Source organism: Chiloscyllium plagiosum, unplaced genomic scaffold (genome assembly GCF_037043375.1).
Source record: "Chiloscyllium plagiosum isolate Xiang-an unplaced genomic scaffold, Cpla_swu_hap1 HiC_scaffold_16, whole genome shotgun sequence".
Lineage (NCBI taxonomy): Eukaryota > Metazoa > Chordata > Chondrichthyes > Orectolobiformes > Hemiscylliidae > Chiloscyllium > Chiloscyllium plagiosum.
This window is the reverse complement of record NW_028270154.1, coordinates 29,789,656-29,809,465: the sequence shown is the minus strand read 5'-3', so window position 1 is coordinate 29,809,465 and position 19,810 is coordinate 29,789,656. Positions and strand designations below refer to the sequence as shown.

The window sequence follows — 19,810 nt, the reverse complement described above, 5'->3', positions numbered from 1 at the left end:
GACAAAAATACCAATTCTATTGCATTTGCTACACCCAATGTGGTCTACTCTACACTGGAGAAATCAAACACAGGCTGTGTGACCGCTTTGCCGAACACCTCCAGTCCATGTACAAGCGTGACCCCGACCTTCCTTTAGCTGGTCATTTTAACATAGCATCCTGCTTGTATGCCCATTTGTCCTCCGCATACTGCAATGCTCCAGCCATTGTGCAAACTGGAGAAACAACATCTCATCTTCAGACGAGGCACTTTACAACCTTCTGGACTCAATATTGAGTTCAGCATCTTCAGATTGTGAACCCACTCCCATTCCTTCCTTTTCTTTTAGATTTACTTGGTGCATTTGCTGTCACCATGTACTCTCTCCCCTCTTCCCTCTCCAGTGGGACAGCTGTCCTTTCCAGTCTGGAAGTTAGACGCACTATTGTTCTACCATTCCCACATTCCGATCACTTAATCTGCACTATCAGCAGCCTTTCTCCCCCAGAACTCCACGCCCCCTTACTATTCAATAAATTCTGGACCCTCCGCATTTCAGATCAGCTTTGATGAAGACTCATTTAGACTTGAAACGTTAGCTTACTCTCTCTGCAAGGTTATTGTCTGACCCATTGCGATACTACACGCTCCCCACTTTATAAAAAAACACCAAATCGTCATTTGCTAATACACAAAGAAGATTGCTGAAAAAATATACATTTTGTTAAAGCTTTTCATCTTGCATTCATCAGAATAGTTAACAAAATACAAATTTAAGGTGTAAACCAACTTTATAGTGCATTAATGAAGTGTACAGATTGGTTCATAATTGGACCATGACCCGTAGAGACATTGCCATGTAAGATGTACCAATTAATGATGATTGGCAGTTAACTGCCAAGATTTATTTCAATTTTAGGTTAGGGAAGTTGATTCTGACGGGTGAGGGTACTGCCCTGAGAAATGAAGCTGTGAATGGTGTCACCCACTTTGCTGAGTTGAAGCAGGCATAATGGATACACACTTTCTTTTGGTTTACAAAGGACAGGGCCCTGTGTATGTCTGGTACACACAAGTGTGCAATACTATGAGCCTGATTGAAAATCCTAAATTGGTTAAATGTGTAGCTCTTCACATGCTCAGGGTTATCTAGCAAATGTTGTCAAAACAGTGCAGGCTGAATGAGCACTGTCAATGCCTTGTTTGTTGTGAGTGGTTGAAGTGATCTGCTGTTGAATATGATCTACCATATTAGGATGTATGGTCTACATACTTGACATCGACCAGTATTTAAGGTTATCCATCACATTATTAATTTGTGTGATACTTTTTTTGGAATGCCTTTTTGGCTTGACAGCAGCACCCTGTTGGTGGTGAATGCAACTCCTGTTGCTCCTCAGTTTACCTGTTGCTCAACTTTTAAGATACCTTTCCATCAGGGTAATCTGAGGCAGAGTGTGGACAAAGAGAAACAACTTTAGGGCCTTTCATACATTTTGCACAATATACAGCGAGAAATAATCTCATCTGGGTAGCCATTATCCTGCAGATGGCCTTGATAAAACCTATTTCACAATCACATTTGTGTGGTGAACAAATAGCTGGTCCTTATTTAGGAGGTTACTGATAAGGTCAAAATTATAGAATGTAAAACTGTAGGAATCCCAATATGCAGAGTGATAAAATGCCTCAAAATGTGTCTCTTTTCTCTGCGATGCTTAAAAAATATTTCAACATTAAAATGTAAAATTATACCCGATCAAAAAATACAACACTGCAAAACTAACATCACCATTACTTCAAAATTCACAGTTTGAGTTGCTGACTTGCTTTAACAGTAATTACAAATGAAGCACGTGTGGTGAATGCTGCCAGAATAATTCACGTTAAAACAAAAGCTTTTCCTTAACACCAATACATATTTTTTAAAAATTAAAAATAAATAATAAAGAGAACAACTTAGTTATTCTTTCTTAAATACATTCAAATAGCATGTCTGTATCTCCTCCTATTAGCATGACTCTGCTGTCTGACCATGTCAAACACGACCTTTGATTTTGACTACCAATTCTTTTTAATAGTTGGAGCTGTGACATTGATTGATCTGTTTTAATCAAAAATCTTGACTCATTTTGTTGCCTCAGTGGATTCCATTAAATTGGCAAAGTCTAAATTTATTTTTAATTTCACTAACTTTCTGACTTTTCCTCTGCTCATAGTAGGAAATTGGACTATCAGAGGTTTCTCATGTGCTTTCTTTCTCTGACTGTCTCTTTCAATGAAATAATCTACATGATACTCATTCTCTAATCTTCATTAGATATGTGAACATACTTGGGCTGGAATCTTATCGTGGTGAGATGCCAATTGATAGGGATTAAGACTTTTAAAACATCCTGTTGTCAGATCAACTCGCCTTATTAAAACTTTCCCTCCCATCTTACCAAACTCGCCTCACAAGTTCAACATTAGAAAAGGCAACAATGGAAAGCAGAATGCCTACCTAGTGGATTCAGCTAAAATGATTTACACGTTAAAACAAAAGCTTTTCCTTAACACCAATACAAACAAAAATATGAACCAAATACTCACATCATGCAACATACTACACTCTCTCCCCACTTTAAAAAAAAAGGCAAATCAAGAAAATTGTGCTGAAAAAAATACATTGTTCCAAGCACTTCCACGTTAGCAATGAACAAACCATAGCTCATAGCACAAGCCCCAATCAACTTTCCTCCACGGACACTAACATGTGGCGTCCTGCAGCCTCTCATCATTATATTTGCACCTCTCTCATACACTGACAGATCACTTATTAAGAACACTCTTACATTGCAGGGCACACTGGTAATCAGCACTGGAAAGTCACAGCAGGAAAACTTTGTTGACAGAGACAGGCAACAAGCTCATGGTTCAGGCTAAATATATCTTAGAGCTACTTTTAGGTTGGCTCTTTGAACAATGGCCTCCAGAAGGAAAGCGTAGAAGAACAGGGTGGTATCGTCAAGTTGTAAGGGGTTAGGGAGGACATCTGGATGGGAAGTTCAATGTGATGGGTCTCCACCTTGGTGGGATGGATAGAAATTATTTGATGGGATAGGGTGAGGTTAAAGTGGACATGAAAGCTTTGGACGGATTGGTGTGGACATTGGTTATGTAGCAATGGTCTGTACTGAATGCAGTGAGAAGTGGAATGGTCAATGTGGGTTTGGGATGTGAAAGGTGACAAAGTGTGGCAGGCACTCCTTCCTCAGTGACATTGGGGGACTATCAGTCAGCATGGCTCCTTTACCAAGTTGCCAGATCTGCTGATGCTGAATGTCGATGAGTAAAGGGGATGAACCACCCCACCCCCCGTTATCCATGTCCAGCCTGTCTCAATGTGTAGTGATGTGTGCTCAGGCCTCTTCTGTAGGGCATGCTATTGCAAACTGTTCTGACATCTAAGAATCCTTTTTGCTCTTCATGTCCTCAATGTAGGTCCTTTTCACTGAGAATGATTTGCCCGCTGCTGGTGGCAGTCTCTGTGGCTGCTTACCTAAAAGGGTGAAGGTAGATATGGGAGGAACAGGATTAATAGTAAGCTCAGAAGCAGTTCTAAGCTGGCACAGGGATGCAAAACACAGAGCTCAGTGTGAGGTCCTTAATTTTGCATATCTGGCACATTTACGGATCTGGGTGTTTTACAAGGCTGGTCACTGGGAACTGTAACCATGGTGCATAATACCATTGTGTAACTCCCTGATGGATGTAGATCACAGGTTTAATACTTTGACAAGGGCATGGTGGAGCAGACCATAGGGCCCCTGAAGATGTACTTCCACTGACTAGAACTTTCTGATGAGGGTGCATCTAGTATGGTCCAGATGACTGTGCCTCAACTTCCTGGCTTGATGTGCACTGCACAGTTGAAGCAGTCACTGAGGCGACATTCTGGATGCTGAGAAACTGGATGAATGAAGATCTTAGAGAAATGGAGGCTGTCCTTGTCTATGAGACCTCAGCTGTGTTGGGTGCTACAAATCAGACAGAACCTAATAATAAATAAGACCGGTTAGAGCAGACAATCAAGGAACGTAAAATATTTGTTGGTGATGATGCTAAAATCTGCTTTGCATTTTTGGTTTAACTTCAGGCTCTATTGGTTTTGGCTGTGTTCACTTTTGGCAGCTATCAATAAAAGCTCATATTTGTATATGGCCGATTACTTGCTTGTGTGTGATATTCCTCCATTAGAAAATAACAAGCTACAGGGTCTACAATGGACACTGGGGACAGTACAAGTCTGACTTAGAGAGGGTTTCTAGAAAGAATGGTGTAACAAATTGATAAACTCTGTGGCCTGAAGGGTAAACATTGACTAGGGTGAGAGAATAGGATTTTATGTGCAAGGAGGTGTCAGCCATTGCAATGGGCAGCAGACCTTTCTGGCTGCTATACTGATGTTGCCACTGAGAGGCAATGTTGGTCTATCAATACTTATCAATATAGTAGCTTTTCAAAAATGGTGCAGGGACAAATGATATTGGTGGTTGGGTGGAAATCTCTAGTTGGCATGGGATGACCGAGGACGCTGTCAGGGTGGGCAGTGAGAGCCTTTTTCCTTGGATAGTGATGGCTAACACAAGGGGATGTAGCTTTAAATTGAGGGGTGATAGATATAGGGCAGATGTTAGAGGTAGTTTCTTTACTCAGAGAATAGTAGGGGCGTGGAACACCCTGTCTGCAACAGTAGTAGACTAGCCAACTTTAAGGATATTTTTTGGTCATTGGATAAACATATGGATGAAAATGGAATAGTGTAGGTTAGATGGGCTTCAGATTGGTTTCACAGGTTGGTGCAACATTGAGGGCTGAAGGGCCTGTACTGTTCTGTAAAGTTCTATGTTCTATGAGAAGATGGGGCAGAAGTTGGACATGAGAGATGAGGTAGGATAAGTTAAGTTGGGTAAGATACAATGAGAAAACTCATTCGGTTTTAAAATGCCTATCCCTCAAAACATTTGGCATCACTCAGCCAAAACAAAATGCAAGACTCAGCCTATGTTCTCTTTTAAAAATCACTCAACACCAAGTTATAGTCCAACAGGTTTATTTGGAAGCACTAGCTTTTGGAGTGCTGCTCCTTCATCAGGTATAATTGTCTTTATAACAATTCCACACCCTTCAGAACAACAGTGAACATGGTAAGTTTCATGCTACTGGAGTCATGACTCATCGCATTGTCTTGCTTTTCTTTTACTTTGCTCTTCATGTTAAGCTTAAGCAGACTAAACTTTTTTTTTAGGAATGTGATCAAACTGTCATATATGATTACTCTGAAGGAGAACAGAAAAGTTTCTAGTCCATGTCAAAGAAAAACGTGGAACAGAATTTCATAGGTGCGTGAACAATACTGACTCTGGAAGGATTTGTGTCTGAATCATGTGAGTAGTCTGGCAAGGGCCACGTAGGCAATGGGAGCACTTTGCACCACTTGTTATGCTTTTCATGAGCACTGTGACAAGTTTCTCACTAGGTAGTGGCAAGATTCTGATTAAGAGGGATTATTATTTGTTGAACACTTTGTGGATAGGTCAACTCATCTCATTAATATTCATCTTTCCGTCTTAACAATTTCTAAGATGTGTTGCCCAGTGTTCAACATGGATGTGGTTCGGAGCAGGCGGTGAGCTGAATCTGTCAGGTATCTGCTCTGGCTTCCTTGTTAGGTTTTCCTAATGTCAAGCTGGGTTGGCAAGTATGTTGAATTGGGAATCCAAATATTAAAGAGAGGGGTTGTGATGTTAAAACAGTTATTGAACAATCAAAAATGAGAGTCAATTGGCATCTCACCACTGCCTGATGAGAATCTCTCCACACGAGAGTCACAGAGATGTACAGCATGGAAAAAGACCCTTCGGTCCAACTTATCCATGCTGACCAGATATCCTAACCCAATTTAGTCCCACCTGCCAGCATGCGGCCCATTTCCCTCCAAACCCTTCCTATTCATATACCCATCCAGATGCCTTTTAAATGTTGCAATTGTACTAGCCTCCACCACTTCCTCAGGCAGCTTATTCCATACACATACCACCCTCAGCATGAAAAAAGTTGCCCCTTAGGTCTCTTTTATACCTCTCACCTCTCACCCTAAACCCATGCCCTCTAGTTCTGGACTCCCCCACCTTGTCTATCTATCCTATCCATGATTTTATAAACCTCTGTAAGGTCACCCCTCAGCCTCCGACGCTCCAGGGAAAACAGCCCCAAGCCTATAAAAACATAAAAGATGGGGCAAAGTAATGTCAACATCAGGATGGACCTCTCTGCACTGATTCTGTCAGACATTTCACCATAATCCATGCTGGTCAGAGCCCTATAAGATTCCAAACTAATTGCTCAGGTAAAATTATGCAGATTGACAGCTTCTTCCTAGGCACAAACCGGATCAGGAATCTCCTGGCAGCTTAACCTGCTCTTCTGGTTTAATTTTTCAGGAAACCCGTTTATATTATCAAAACAAATAACTTCTTTTTTTCATACATATTTTTGAAATGTGTGCATGCACCTTGTTTTTTTTCTCTCAGAGACTCATTCCCTGGATTCACTGCCATCTTTACTTAGTTTAAAATGAAATGCTTGACAATATTTTCCAAATCAACAAAAAAAAACAGGCTCAGTTGGAATAGGCATAGGATTTACTACACTTTGTTTCACTGGCATAAGTTAATTTGACCTTGTAACTGACTGTTGTGAATTCCCAGAGTGGATTCTCAATGATGTTATTGGTAAATCAGTGACTATCGTGTTTCATAAACACATGATTAAAACACAACAAGATAAATTACCCTTCTAATGTGCTGATAACATGCTATTGTAGGGTTACATGAGTTAATTGTTAGGTATTGTGAAAAGAAGGATGCTAGCTGAGGTTGGTGTATAGTTCCTCTTTAAGCTTCCATAAAGGGTGAAACAATTTGCTTCCATTTTTTTAAGAAAATGTGATTGGCAACATTTTCTTTTTTAACAAAGTCCCATGCTGGACACATTACAAAACATCAAACATTTGCACTTATATAGTGATTTAAACATAAGCTTAACATTTTTATAGACATAAAAATAACTGATTGTGTTTCTGAGCTTTCAAAAACATTTCATATTGGTGAATGAGATCTGATCTCAACTCCAAATTTCAAACCACCTGCCTTTTGTTTAATTTTGTTTTGAAAGACAGGAAGATATATTAACTCAATATTTATACAAACTATGCTTAAAATAAATGTTCACATGAAGTGTATTGTGATGAATCCAGCACATCTATCTCTGACACTTATGTAGGCAATTCCACAGGAAATGGCAAGTATTTTTGCTTAAATGGCTAATGTCACTCCTTCATCCATTTGGCCTTGACACTCCACATTGTTGTGGCCCAGATCAGACTCCCTCAAAATATTTTAAGAAGGTAGCCTGGGCATGAACTTTTCTTAATTTAAAGGCAAGTGTAAAGTGTCTGTTCCTGATACAATGTGATTGGTCAAACTACTCGATTTAAGCAAAACAACTTATTTAAACACTGCAGTTAAAATACAACCAGAGAAAGAGGAATTTAGAATAACGTAAATCATTTGGAAAATTTAACAGAATAACAGATACTATAACTATTACTAATTAACTGTTCCAATATACAAGTCATTCTGCTATAACACACCTTTTGTCAATGCGAATTGGCTATAATGTTGCTTGATGAATTGTGGATGTTGTTTGGATTATGTGAACTTTCTACTGAACAGGTATAGTGATTTTCTATTGGCGATCTTCTACAGCGCAATTTCCTGTAGCATGATTTTCTATAGCACAAAGTTGCAGAGGAACACGACTATTGTGTTATAGCAGAATGATCCATAGTAATAGTCCATTGACACACTCCTTGGCAAAGAAAATGAAAATTCAGACACAGATTCTCACATGCAGTTCTCCAATCATGCCAAGAGAAAATTCAGAGAGTAGTAGCTAGGAGACATTCACTGAAGCCTCCAATTCTTTTGAGACCCCAATAGCTTCTGCTAAACCTACACCTAAAACTAAAAACTAAACGAAGCCTACAAAGCCACAACCGGGCTGCTTCTGTTGTTTCAACTTAAAAAAGAGCCACTAGGCCTCAGAAGCTATTTATATACATGAAGTTCAGTAGATGGCTCAGGACCTCTGCCTTACAGTCTCTCTTCAAAAAAATCAGGACAAAAAAACCTCTTGAAAGTCACAGCATCATCACAATGTAATGCAGTAGACCGGTTGGTTAAATTAAGTATTAATGAAATGTTGACAGGGAATGGGGATTAACAGCCTTTGGTGAAGAGCAGAGTGCATCTCCCATTTTTATTATAAAGCAATATCATAGCAATCTTTATCAGGGTTAAAGACTTATGATTTTAAATTATAGCTTCAATTGAACAACTATTTTTCTAAAAAATATTCTAATTTAGCAGATTGTTAATATTCTAAACAAGTCAAATGATGTTATACCAAAGCAGCATTTAAATTTGTTATATTCATTCAAGCACAAATAAATGACAATGCAAAAAAAACCTTTAAAATGTGCAATTATTTTTATAGTTTCTAGGTGTTTAAAAAACATTATTTTTTACTACAAGCCAGAACTAAGTTGATAACCTTAGTATAACTATCTTCTAATCAGACTGAATCAATTATTCTTTTTCAGCAAAATAAATCTGGATGTTGGATGTGCAATCATTGGCAGGGTTAAAAGTTAGTTAAGATTTATAACTTTTGTCATATAATTAGTAACGAGAAGCATTTGAGACCTAACAGGAAAGGCATCTAGACTATCCACTTTCACAGCTAAAAACCATGCAATCACGGACCTTGGGTGAGGAACAGACTACCCAAACAAAGATAAAATGGAACACATGGTTATTGCGTGTGGGAATTGTAACAGGCACCCTGTAATCTGTATAAAACTTGAAGATGTTTTATAACTCAGCAGAACAAGCTCTCCATGTCAGCATACAAAATAAGCAATTATTACCTGTTCTTCTTGAGTACCCTATCAACTTGTCAAGAACATTTACAATACTAATCATAGCCTTTATATAGCTCCTTGGTTCTTCAATACTAAGCTGAAAATGTGTTGCTGGAAAAGCGCAGCAGGTCAGACAGCATCCAGGGAACAGGAGAATCGACTTTTTGGGTATAAGCCCTTCTTCAGGAAGAATAAGGGCTTATGCCTGAAACGTCGATTCTCCTGTTGCCTGGATGCTGCCTGACCTGCTGCGCTTTTCCAGCTCTGATCTCCAGCATCTGCAGACCTCACTCTCTCCTCTTCAATACTAAGGTGACATCAAAAATCCTTATTTATAAGCAACTTTTCTTTTAACAAATTGTAACTTTTTTCACATTTGGATAGATTTCAACCAGTAAATGTAACCCTCCATGCTTCATCCAGAATGGTCACTTCCCCTGTGTTAGCCTAAGCAATGAATAACAGCAGTTTCTGCTTCACAGAGACTAATAAGGTTACGCTCGAACCTATCCTTATTAACACCAGGAAAAAAGATGTTTTCTCCAATAAGGATTGGACAACAGCAATGAGGAACAGAAGCCTATCATATTTCCTTCCTTTCTTCTAGACTACCTTACGATTCCCCATAAATACCCTCTTCTGCCCACACATCCCCCATATACTTTCCAGATGGAGATAATAGTTAAGATCCCTGTAGTATCAATGACATGATTTTAAGGAATGAATTTTGCAGTAACCAATGGAAAGAATTCCAGGACAGGGTTTGAAGGTTTACAATCTTTGTGCAGCAAAACCTAAATCAATTTAACTAAACATTATTTAACATTCAATATATACTCCAAGCTCAAGAAAAGGTGCCTTTGCATTAGCTAACACAACTGAAATATGCTCATTAAACATTTTTACTTACATTACATGGAATATCATTACATTTTTAAATTAATAGATATGTTGCATTCAAAATTAAATCCTAAGTTACTCCCAGCTTTCCACCAGGCTCATTTCTCCTTGTCCCACCAGATTAAATCACCCAGGGTCCTTGAATATTGTCCCACTCATTCTGAGTATCCCAGAACGGTTCACATACATAGCAGACCTGAAAGGTTTGATGGGGAGGATTAAAATGGGGTGCAAGGAGAATAGGGAGCCAGGAATAGGCAAAGCATCAGAGTGGATGACTTCTCTTATTGGCCTTGTATGCCTTGACTAACACTCATGGACAATTTAACCCCTATGCCAACTTGGAAGCAATATATGTTTATTCTCTCACTTCATGGACTCAGGACTTATGTTCGAATGAAATACAATAAAGGACAGAATATCCATTCCAGGGACATCCATATTTATATAAAATCCATACCTATATACCTCCCAAGATTGAATGACCATTCAACAGATTTAACTCCCTTCAAGTTGTTAGACCCTTATAAAACAAGCATTTGTCTACATTGCACTGCATCCAAAACAACTAATCTGTTAATAACATCTTGAAGATATCAATCAACCCCTTTCTTAAAAATTGATTCATGGTCTATAGACATCACTGGGCCAGCATTTTTGCATATCGTCAGCTGTCCTGAGAAAATCGTGGCAAGCTGCCTTGGTGAACCAGTGCAGTGTATTTGGTGTAGATAGTTCCAAAATGTCAATAGGGAGGGAGTTCAAGGATTTTGACCTGGCAACACAAAAGGAATGATGATATATATCCAAGTTAGGGAGGTGAGTGGCTTGGAGTGGAGCTTGCAAGTGTTAGTGTTCCGTGTATCAGCTGCTCTTATACCTCTAGATGGAGTGGTTGTGGATTTTGGAAGTTGCTGTCAAAAGAACCTTGGTGAATTTCTGGATGGTACACACCATTGCTACTGAGTGTCAGTGGTACAGGATTGCATGTTTATCAATATTGTGCATGTCAAGCAGGCTGTTTTGTCATGATGGTGTCAAGTTCCTTGAGTATTATTGAAGCTTCATTAATCTAAACAAGTATTCCATCACACCTTGTGTATGGCTTTAGGGAGTCAAGAGGTGAATAAATCACTGCAGAATTCCTAACTCTGTGATCCCAAGGTTGTTGATAGCTGGGGATTCAATGATAGTAATGCCATTGAATATGAAGGGATATGTGATGCAAATTTAATTTGCCACTTGTCTGCCCAAACTGGATAATGTCCAGGTGAAAGTGAGGACTGCAGATGCTGGAGATCAGAGTCAAGATTAGAGTGATGCTGGAAAAGCACAGCAGGTCAGGCAGCATCCGAGGAGCAGGAAAATTGACCGTTTCGGGCAAAAGCCCTTCCTGATGAAGGGCTTTTGCCCAAAACATCGATGTTCTTGCTCCTTGGATGCTGTCTGACCTGCTGTGCTTTTCCAGCATCACTCTAATCTTGGACAATGTCCAGGTCTTGCTGCATTTGTATATGTATTGCTTCAGTATTTGAGGAGTTACAACTGATGCTGATCATTATACAATCATCAGTGAACACCTCCATTTCTGACCTTATAATGGTAAGGAACTCAAACCCAACTCTCACTGTCATAATAATAGTCCACAGAAAACAGCTGAGCATTAATAATGTTGGCTGATAACAATAAAGATCTATTAAATCTGCTAGGAAAGAGTTTTGCAACTCTTAGACACTCTGGAACCAAGTTTAAATGCCTTTGCCACATTTGGGCTTTCTAAAAGGGGAAGCCATTTTCTGCTGTAATGTTCAAAATGTTTCTGCCAGATATGTGCATGTGAATTCCAGGTCCAGGGTCTACCTGCCTTTTTAGATGCAACATGCTTGCTATATGATTTCAGGAAAATTCAGAGCTCTATCTTAGATCCTCCTCCCTTCTATTTGCAATAATAAGCTTTAGTGTTATATCCTTCATTTTTTTGTCATACAACAGCCAACCATTAAATCATATTTTACCACCCTTCAACATCTAGTGCAAAGTACCAATAAATTGTGTCATGCAAAAATCTTCCAGTAATCCTGAGACTTACCTTGCATTGAATCACAAGTTACGTACCAATCAAATACCTTTGTCTTGGCTTGATTTATCTTTTTATCAAATCTGTATCTCTTGTAGTCTTCAACTCCATCTTTAATAGCAGTAGTGGACATCACAATAATCAAAGGTAACATGGTTATCTCTTTCTGGAAAACTCCAATGAATGGGACCCAGTTCAGAAGTGCCAGGAACAGAAAGTAAATATTAGCAAACCTAGGATGTGGAAGGGGATAGAAAAACAAAAACTTCGTATTTTTTCCTTTCTGGAATCTTTGCCACAACATATCTGAGAAATCAGACAACCAGCGTTACCACATTAAAAAAAATCAATAATCTAATCTGCATACAGTGGTATATTCAATAGCATTTGATTATTTGCTAAAGGTGTCCTCTCTGGATAAATAATTAATGGGTCAGATGAAAACAATTGAAAAAAAGGAGTTTTCTCTATAATTTCCATTACTTTAAGATTTAATTTGCATATCAGCATAATTCAAAACAAATGTTCAGATATCAAAAATCAATTTCCAAAATGTAAGTAGATGACAAATAATTTGCTCCAAAACCAGGGAAAAGGACTGTGGTGAAATAACTCCACAGAAGCCATTATCCCATCACCATGTTACCATATAGTCACAGTTTAGTAGTATGTGACATTGGAACGGTTTCCAGAGTAAACAGAAATTGTGACACTTTAGATTTTATCTTTCAGCCAGGGCTCTCTGATTGGGCCAGATTAACAACCCCAGTCAGGGAACTCATATTCTATAAGGTCCACCTGGCTGATCTTGTTACAAGTCAACAAGTGTTTTTGACTCTGATCTCAGCATCTGCAGTGCTCATTTTCTCATGACCTCTTAACAATCACGACATGTGGAAACTGAATATCTGAAATAAAAATAGGAAGTATTGGAAATGCTCAGAAGATCAGGCAGCATCACTGAAGAGAGAAGCAGAGCTAACATTTGAGGTCAATAATCTTTAATCAGAATTCAGTACAGATTGTGTTCTGATGAAAGAATTGGATCTGCTGATATTTTGAAAATTGGAAACCAGTGCAAAGTTATTTGTACCAACAAAGTTCAATGTGATAATTAAGGTGTACATCCTGGAGTCAAATACATTTAAAATTCATTTCAAATATATTCAGCCTTTTTCAATTTAACGAGTAGGTAACAATTATATCGGTTTAGGAAATATTTCTCCAATTACACCTGGTAATGAAAACTAAACCCTTTATACTGAGAATCAAAATCAAGAATTGACAAGAAGTGAATAGTGAGAGAGAGCCAAGGAAAACAGATGCCAAGCTGTACCACACAGGACAGAGGAAGTGCCAAGCTGGCCAATGCAGCAAAATAAGCCATTGGTGACACATTTAAATACTTAAAAAAAGCTTAGCCACGTGATTGTAATCAAGATTTATATTAAACACTCCTGGCAAATACTTGTGTTGTCACGAAGAATGCTGAGCGAACTAAGCTGAGGTGTTTACCTGTAAAACTGTTCAAAAATGTTCTTTGGAAGGAAGTTGATGAAGGTATACTTTGTGGTTCTTATTTTGTTGCTCAAGTAGCTTTTCATTAGCTTTTCTGAGTTTCTGGGAAACTTTCCATTATTTGGAATGATAATTCTTTGGTTGCTTAAACCAGCTGACTTTTGTGTCCTGACTGGAGAATTCCGTGATGAAGGTGATAACAATGGTGTTGTTTCAGAGACATTGAGGGGTCGTTGCTGCTGGAAGCGGAATCGAATCCATTCTATAGAGTGTGCCATTATTCACTGGATCACTTTTCCATCTTCAGGTGTTTGGTCTGATATTGGAATAGAACAACATCACCTTTTATTGAGACAGAAACTATATTATGTAATCAATATAAGAAATAAATGATATGTGAGTACTTTAATGAGAAAACAAAAGGTCATATTATTAATCTGACTATAATTGCAGAAATTCTTCAGTAAATACAAAAAGTGCTTAGTACAGCTGGAGTCTTATTGAATTGAAGGGAGGCCCAACTAACCAAACATTTCAATATCATAACATCATAGAATTCCTTCGGTGTGAAAGCAGGCCATTCAACCCATCGCATCCACACCAACTCTCTGAAGAGCAACCCAGTCAGACCCAGCAACCACCCTCTCCTGACCCAATCCGTGTAACTCTGCATTTCCCATGGCCAGTCCACCTAACCTGCACATCTTTGGACTGTGGGAGGAAACCGGAGCACCTGGAGGAAAAACACACACAGACACAAACATACACACACACACACTGTGAAACCTCCACATAGATAGTTGCCTAAGGTGGAATCAAATCTGGGTTCCTGGTGCTGTGAGGCAGCAGTGCTAACCACTGAGCCATCAGATGGGCAGCACTTCAAGTCATATACAAGCGAATCCTGTTATTTAACAAAGGTGGAAGATGGCATTACCAAGAATTTAATATTGTTTCTTGCTCTTCCTATTTAACATGTAGTATTAAGAATTGTAACATCAGGGATTTGTGAGGTGTCAAATTTCTTCTCTTGTATACCAATTTCAAAACATTTTTTAATCATTAGGAACATTTTACATCTTTTGTAGTTCCCTGGATTGAAACTTGAAATGATGATTGATATGAAAAGCATAGGTGATCATTGCACAATTGTGTTTCTTTAGTCCAGAGTTTACACGTTCCAGGACCATGTTCAGGTAATTTTAAGCATCCTGCCAACATTGTGAGGTTCCTCATGTTACCTTACCAGACTAACCATTCACATTTGAGTAATAAAAGGCTAATGGAAGAATGGAGCTCATAACAGAGGTTCAACCGATTTTTTTTTTGCCAAAAATGGAACAGATTTTCTTTCCTGAGAAACAGGGATGGTAAGGTCAGATCTAAGAAGCATAATGTTACACCCTATTATCTCAGCATAGGCCAGGAAATAAATGATCCATTTGCACATCCTCACTGGTACTTATTACATCCTGACCCTAAAGCCAGCGCACAATACTTCTGTAGATAAATTATCCTCATAAAATATAGTGCAATGTTGGACACTTTTTAACTCAGAAACAAAGCAAAATATTGCAAAACGCTTATTTGTCTGCTGCTCTCCTTTAAATAAAATTGACTTAAAAAGTAATTGTAGAACACTATGAAAGGTTTCAATTTATGTAAACGAATGTCTGTAGAGTGGAACCAAGAGTGGCTTATATTAAAATGAAGAAAATTCAATTTTCAAGCTTGAATTGAATTCTCAGAATCTAGTAACTGTTGAATACTGTTTTCTGACTAATTATGTGAAGCTAATTCTCTTTTACAAGCATGGATAACCTGAAGCTTTTTTCAATAAGGTTGGCTCTTCTGATAATTCAGGAGTCTACAAATCACAATATTAGAAATTACGGAATGGTAACAGTCTGAAAAATTCATTATCTGCAAACAATTCAACATGTCTTGGATGCAGTTATATTGGAGACAGCAATATATAGTTGCAGGAGGGTCATAGACCTTTTTAGATCTTGTGCAAAGAATCCACATGGGAATTGATTCTTTTTTACCATCGAGGCAGGGTCAGTTTCAATATTTTGCAACATCAGTGTCAACTATAGTACAACTACATACAGTCAACCATTGTATCACAAAACCTTCATGATGTCAAATTCCCACTGCCTGTGAACATGATTGTACTATTGAGTTAATTGAAATTTCACTGTGGGGTACTTTCCACCTCAGAGGGGGCTAAAGATCATGCGTAGTTAACATCTTTTAAAGGAAGATCCTATAGACCGCAGAAAAGGTTTACCAGAATGTTGCCTAGTGTGGGGGATTTTAGCAATGAAGAAAGGTTGGATAGACTGTGTTTGTTTTCACTGAATTGCAGGAAGTTGAGGGGCAACCTGATAAAAGTTTACAAGATTGTGAATGACATGGATAGAGTGGAAAGTATGAGGCCTTTTCCCCGGGGTGGAGGTGTCAATTACTAGGGGACACAGGTTCAAGATGTGGGGAGCGGAAATTTAAAAGAGATGTGCGAGGTAATTATTTCACACAAAAGGTGGTGAGTGTCTGAAACACACCCTGCCAGAGGAGATGGTGGAAGAAGACACAATAGCAGCATTCGAGAAGCGCCTGGATGAATACATGAACAGGAAGGGAATAGCCAGATACAGATCTTGTAAATAAAGACAGTTTTGTCATAGAATCACTACAGTACAGAAACAGGCCATTTGGCCCAACAAGTCCACACTGACTCTTTGAAAAGTATCCCACCCAAACCCATTCACCTATTACTCCAAACTACCGCTGACTAATCCACCTAACCTACACGTCCCTGAACACTGTGAGCAATTTTAGCACGGCCAATTCACTTTGGACTGTAGGAGGAAACCAGAACACCCAGAGGAAACCCATGCAGACACAGGGAAAATGTGCAGACTCAACACAGACAGTTACCTGAGGCTGGAATTGAACCTGGATCCCTGGTACTGTGAGACAGCTGTGCTAACCACTGAGCCACCTTTGGTACGTGAAGACCAACTGTGTCGGCATAGGTTTGGAAGGCCGAAGGGTCTGTTCCTGTGCTATATTGTTCTTTGTTCTGACTAGATCAGTGACTGAATGATATTTACAACCAATTCTGGCCTATAAAGTACTCAGCTATAAAGCAACGTGGGGGCAACCGAGATGCAAGATTCTCTGCTGCACCACTGAAGACCTTGCTTACGAGGTTGTGGAGGATGAAAGATGTGCTCTATCCACATGGGACCATCAGTTCTCCCTCAAGTCCACCAACTCCAAGTAAACTCTCAGAAGACAGAGAGACAGCTGCCCATGGCAATCAATGACAGGAGTCAAATCCTCAGTGCCTGGATTCAGTGCTGCAAACTAGTATCAGGCAGTGCTCAATGAGTAAACTTCAATAATTTAAATCAATTAAACAACTCATATGTAACATATATAGCTCCATCTGAATCTTACATACTGAAAAGTGCAGCAAGTGTCACAGTGCTCTCCCACTCTCAGTGGGACAGACACTATTTTTTTCGAACTGCAATCAAAACATTTGATGAATAGCATTGTTTGGCCTTACATTCACTGGTACATGCTTTCATTTAATGGGAAAGTCATTCTTAAACCAATGCAAATTAGTGAATTCAAAAGAAAATGATAGGGTAAATCTACCACTCCCATGTTATTGTTGATGGGAGGCTCTGCTGGAAGAGTTGGAGATATGCAACAAGCCAGAAATACTGATTCTCCAATTACTTTCTATTTCAGCAAAGCCATCTTCTGGGATCATGTCGCCAGTGAAACAACTGAGCAAATTGATGAATGCTGTGAAGAGTTAAATGTGGGTGTCAAAAGAAAATATGTGCAGCACTACAGTAAAGAGATAATGAATATTTGGAGAGTTAGGAGTTAACAAAATGACATCTAATATTAATAGCTAACAGAACAATAGCCATTCTTTTCTTCTACCCCATCTCCAAGACCAAAGATAACATAATATAAATGTCATTATTAAATAATAGTGATAATATTGTTTCAAATATTAATTGCTTTGCACTATATCAGACAATTTTAAAGATTGTTTATCAATGTTAAATATTGCTGTACTAATTGCTGTCTAGACGTAGCTCAGTGAAACGAGTTACTGGTCAAACTTTAATGGTGAGTCAGGAAGATTGCACGCTCTCTGGAAGGGAAGGCAGTGACGAGACAACAAACTGATAAGAAGCATGACTAACTCACCATAATGTTCTAAATGATAGGCTAACTTTGTGCAGAGTGGAACTTTTACCCTCAGTTGGAGGAACTCCTATTCTCTGGAGCTGACTGACTAACAGCAGTTCTGGCAACACTGAGAGTTTGGTACATTAGATTACTTCCAGTGATGAACTGCTTGTTTTATGAGGAGTGATTGAGCAGTTTAGGTCTGTATTCATTAAATTATAGAAGAATGAGGAGATAGAATTTACACACATAAGATGTTCAAGGGAATTGACAGAGTGGGAGTTGAAAGGATGTTACCCTTGTGGGGCAAGCTAGAACAAGCGGTCATACCTTTACACTAGGGGTTGGGCAGATTTAAAACAGAGAGGAGGAGGAATTATTCCTCCAAAAGTGTCATGAATCTGTGGAATTCACTACTCCAAAGTGTGATGGATGATAGGTCCCTGAGTAAACTGAAGAAGGAGATAGATTTTTAATTTATAATGGGTGGAAGAGTTATAGGGAGTGGGCAGGAAAGTGGAATTGTGGCCATGATGAGATCAGCCATGATCGTATTAAGTGGTGGAGGAGGTTCAAGGGCCAGAATAGCCTACTCCTGTTCTTAGTTCTTACATTCATACGTTCTTAGTACTGAGCAGATCCTGGACTGAAAGCAATCCAGGATGGAAGTTTTATTGGATCTCCAAACTCAAGGAAGTTGGGCCTATTGAGTGGGAAGGATTCAAGCAAACTGGAAGGAGGGTGAAAGGGATTGGAGGTTTATGATTTAAAGTTCAAGCAGGAGAAAAAGAATGGGGTATATTACCTTCTGGGATTATACCCCTGGTGCACAAAGGGCACTCACTGAAGATAATAATCCCTCCTTCATTCCTTATAAAAAAAGTATTAAGAAAATTGGCTGCGTATCCCACATATCTGTCCATATTAATTTGTTTAAGCATGGGCAAGATCATATTTGGATCAACTGAGCCATTGACATGCTCAACTAATCCTTAGTTATTTATTTAAATATGGAAGCCAGGCTGTTGATTTGGCACCCAACCACCACCACCATGTTCTCCACTCCCCACTCCAACCCACTCACTCCCAACCCACAACATCTACTCCGTATTACATGGATCAGCTTGAGGATGGGTGGAAAGTTTCTGGTTAAAAACATGCCCAATGAGGACACATAAAGTCCAGCTCACTATGTGGAAGGCCCTTTTATATTTCTTCCAGTATTTAAGGTGGAGATGCTGGTGTATTGGTGATGCCAGTGAACTGGTAATCCAGAACATCACGCTAATGTACTGGCACTAAGAGTTTAACTTCCACCTTGCTGAATGGTGATATTTAAATTCAATATAAGTATGGAATTAAAGGCAGATCAAATGGAAACCATAGTGGCAAAACACCATCTTGTTCACTCATGTCCTTTATAGAAGGAAATCTGTCATCCTTAACTGGTCTGATCGCCATCTGGTTGACCTTAACTCCCCTTAAGAGAGAATCAATCAAATCAAGGACAAGTAGGGACTCCCACAGCCTATATAAGAATAAAGAAGAAAACAAATGTTCCAAGGGTGCGAGACAAACAGTTTCTTTATGTTGGATATGTAGAGTAAACTTTCCATTTTTGGTGGACTTTTACTGGGGAACTGCAAGGAGCGAAGAGGAAAGCATACATATCAATAAGTTGGAAGATGCCATGAGTTTGTAGGTATTATTTGCTGAGAAAACAAAGGGAATATCAAATTATGAAAATCCCCATAAACGTGTCCTCTACTTCTAGAAGGCATTTATCACTTTTATATCAGGTTTCAGGGGACAGTATTAATCTATAAGCTGTGTTTTTCACATTATGCAGCACTTACAATGATATTGTCATGGGAAAGCTACTGTGTATAAAATGTAGATTTACATTATATTCATGAGATCCCTCATGGTTTAATTGGTAAAGTCACTACATGAGGTAATGCATTATAGGAAAGTTATGTTCATGTTGATTTTACATTCCTGTATGAAGCTACCTGTAATGCATACTCATCTTCTGAAAATAACGAAACATAAATGTTATTTGTCAATAATAATTGACAATGC

The 19,810-nt window shown here is 38.8% G+C and overlaps 1 protein-coding gene across 8 annotated transcripts in view; it reads right to left on the bottom strand.

The window, feature by feature from the left end:
- atp10b (ATPase phospholipid transporting 10B) overlaps positions 1-19,810 on the bottom strand; it is a 268,252-nt gene that overhangs the window by 91,389 nt on the left and 157,053 nt on the right. For 7 of the 8 annotated variants that reach the window (XM_043703361.2, XM_087995245.1, XM_087995247.1 and 4 more), the window contains 2 exons: positions 13,502-13,820; positions 12,025-12,219 (listed from right to left, as the gene is read on the bottom strand). In XM_043703361.2, the coding sequence (XP_043559296.2) occupies positions 12,025-12,219; positions 13,502-13,782 (476 nt within the window). In that variant the 5' untranslated portion in view covers positions 13,783-13,820. The remainder of the gene's footprint in view (positions 1-12,024; positions 12,220-13,501; positions 13,821-19,810) is intronic. The other variant, XM_087995248.1, reaches the window with a different exon arrangement.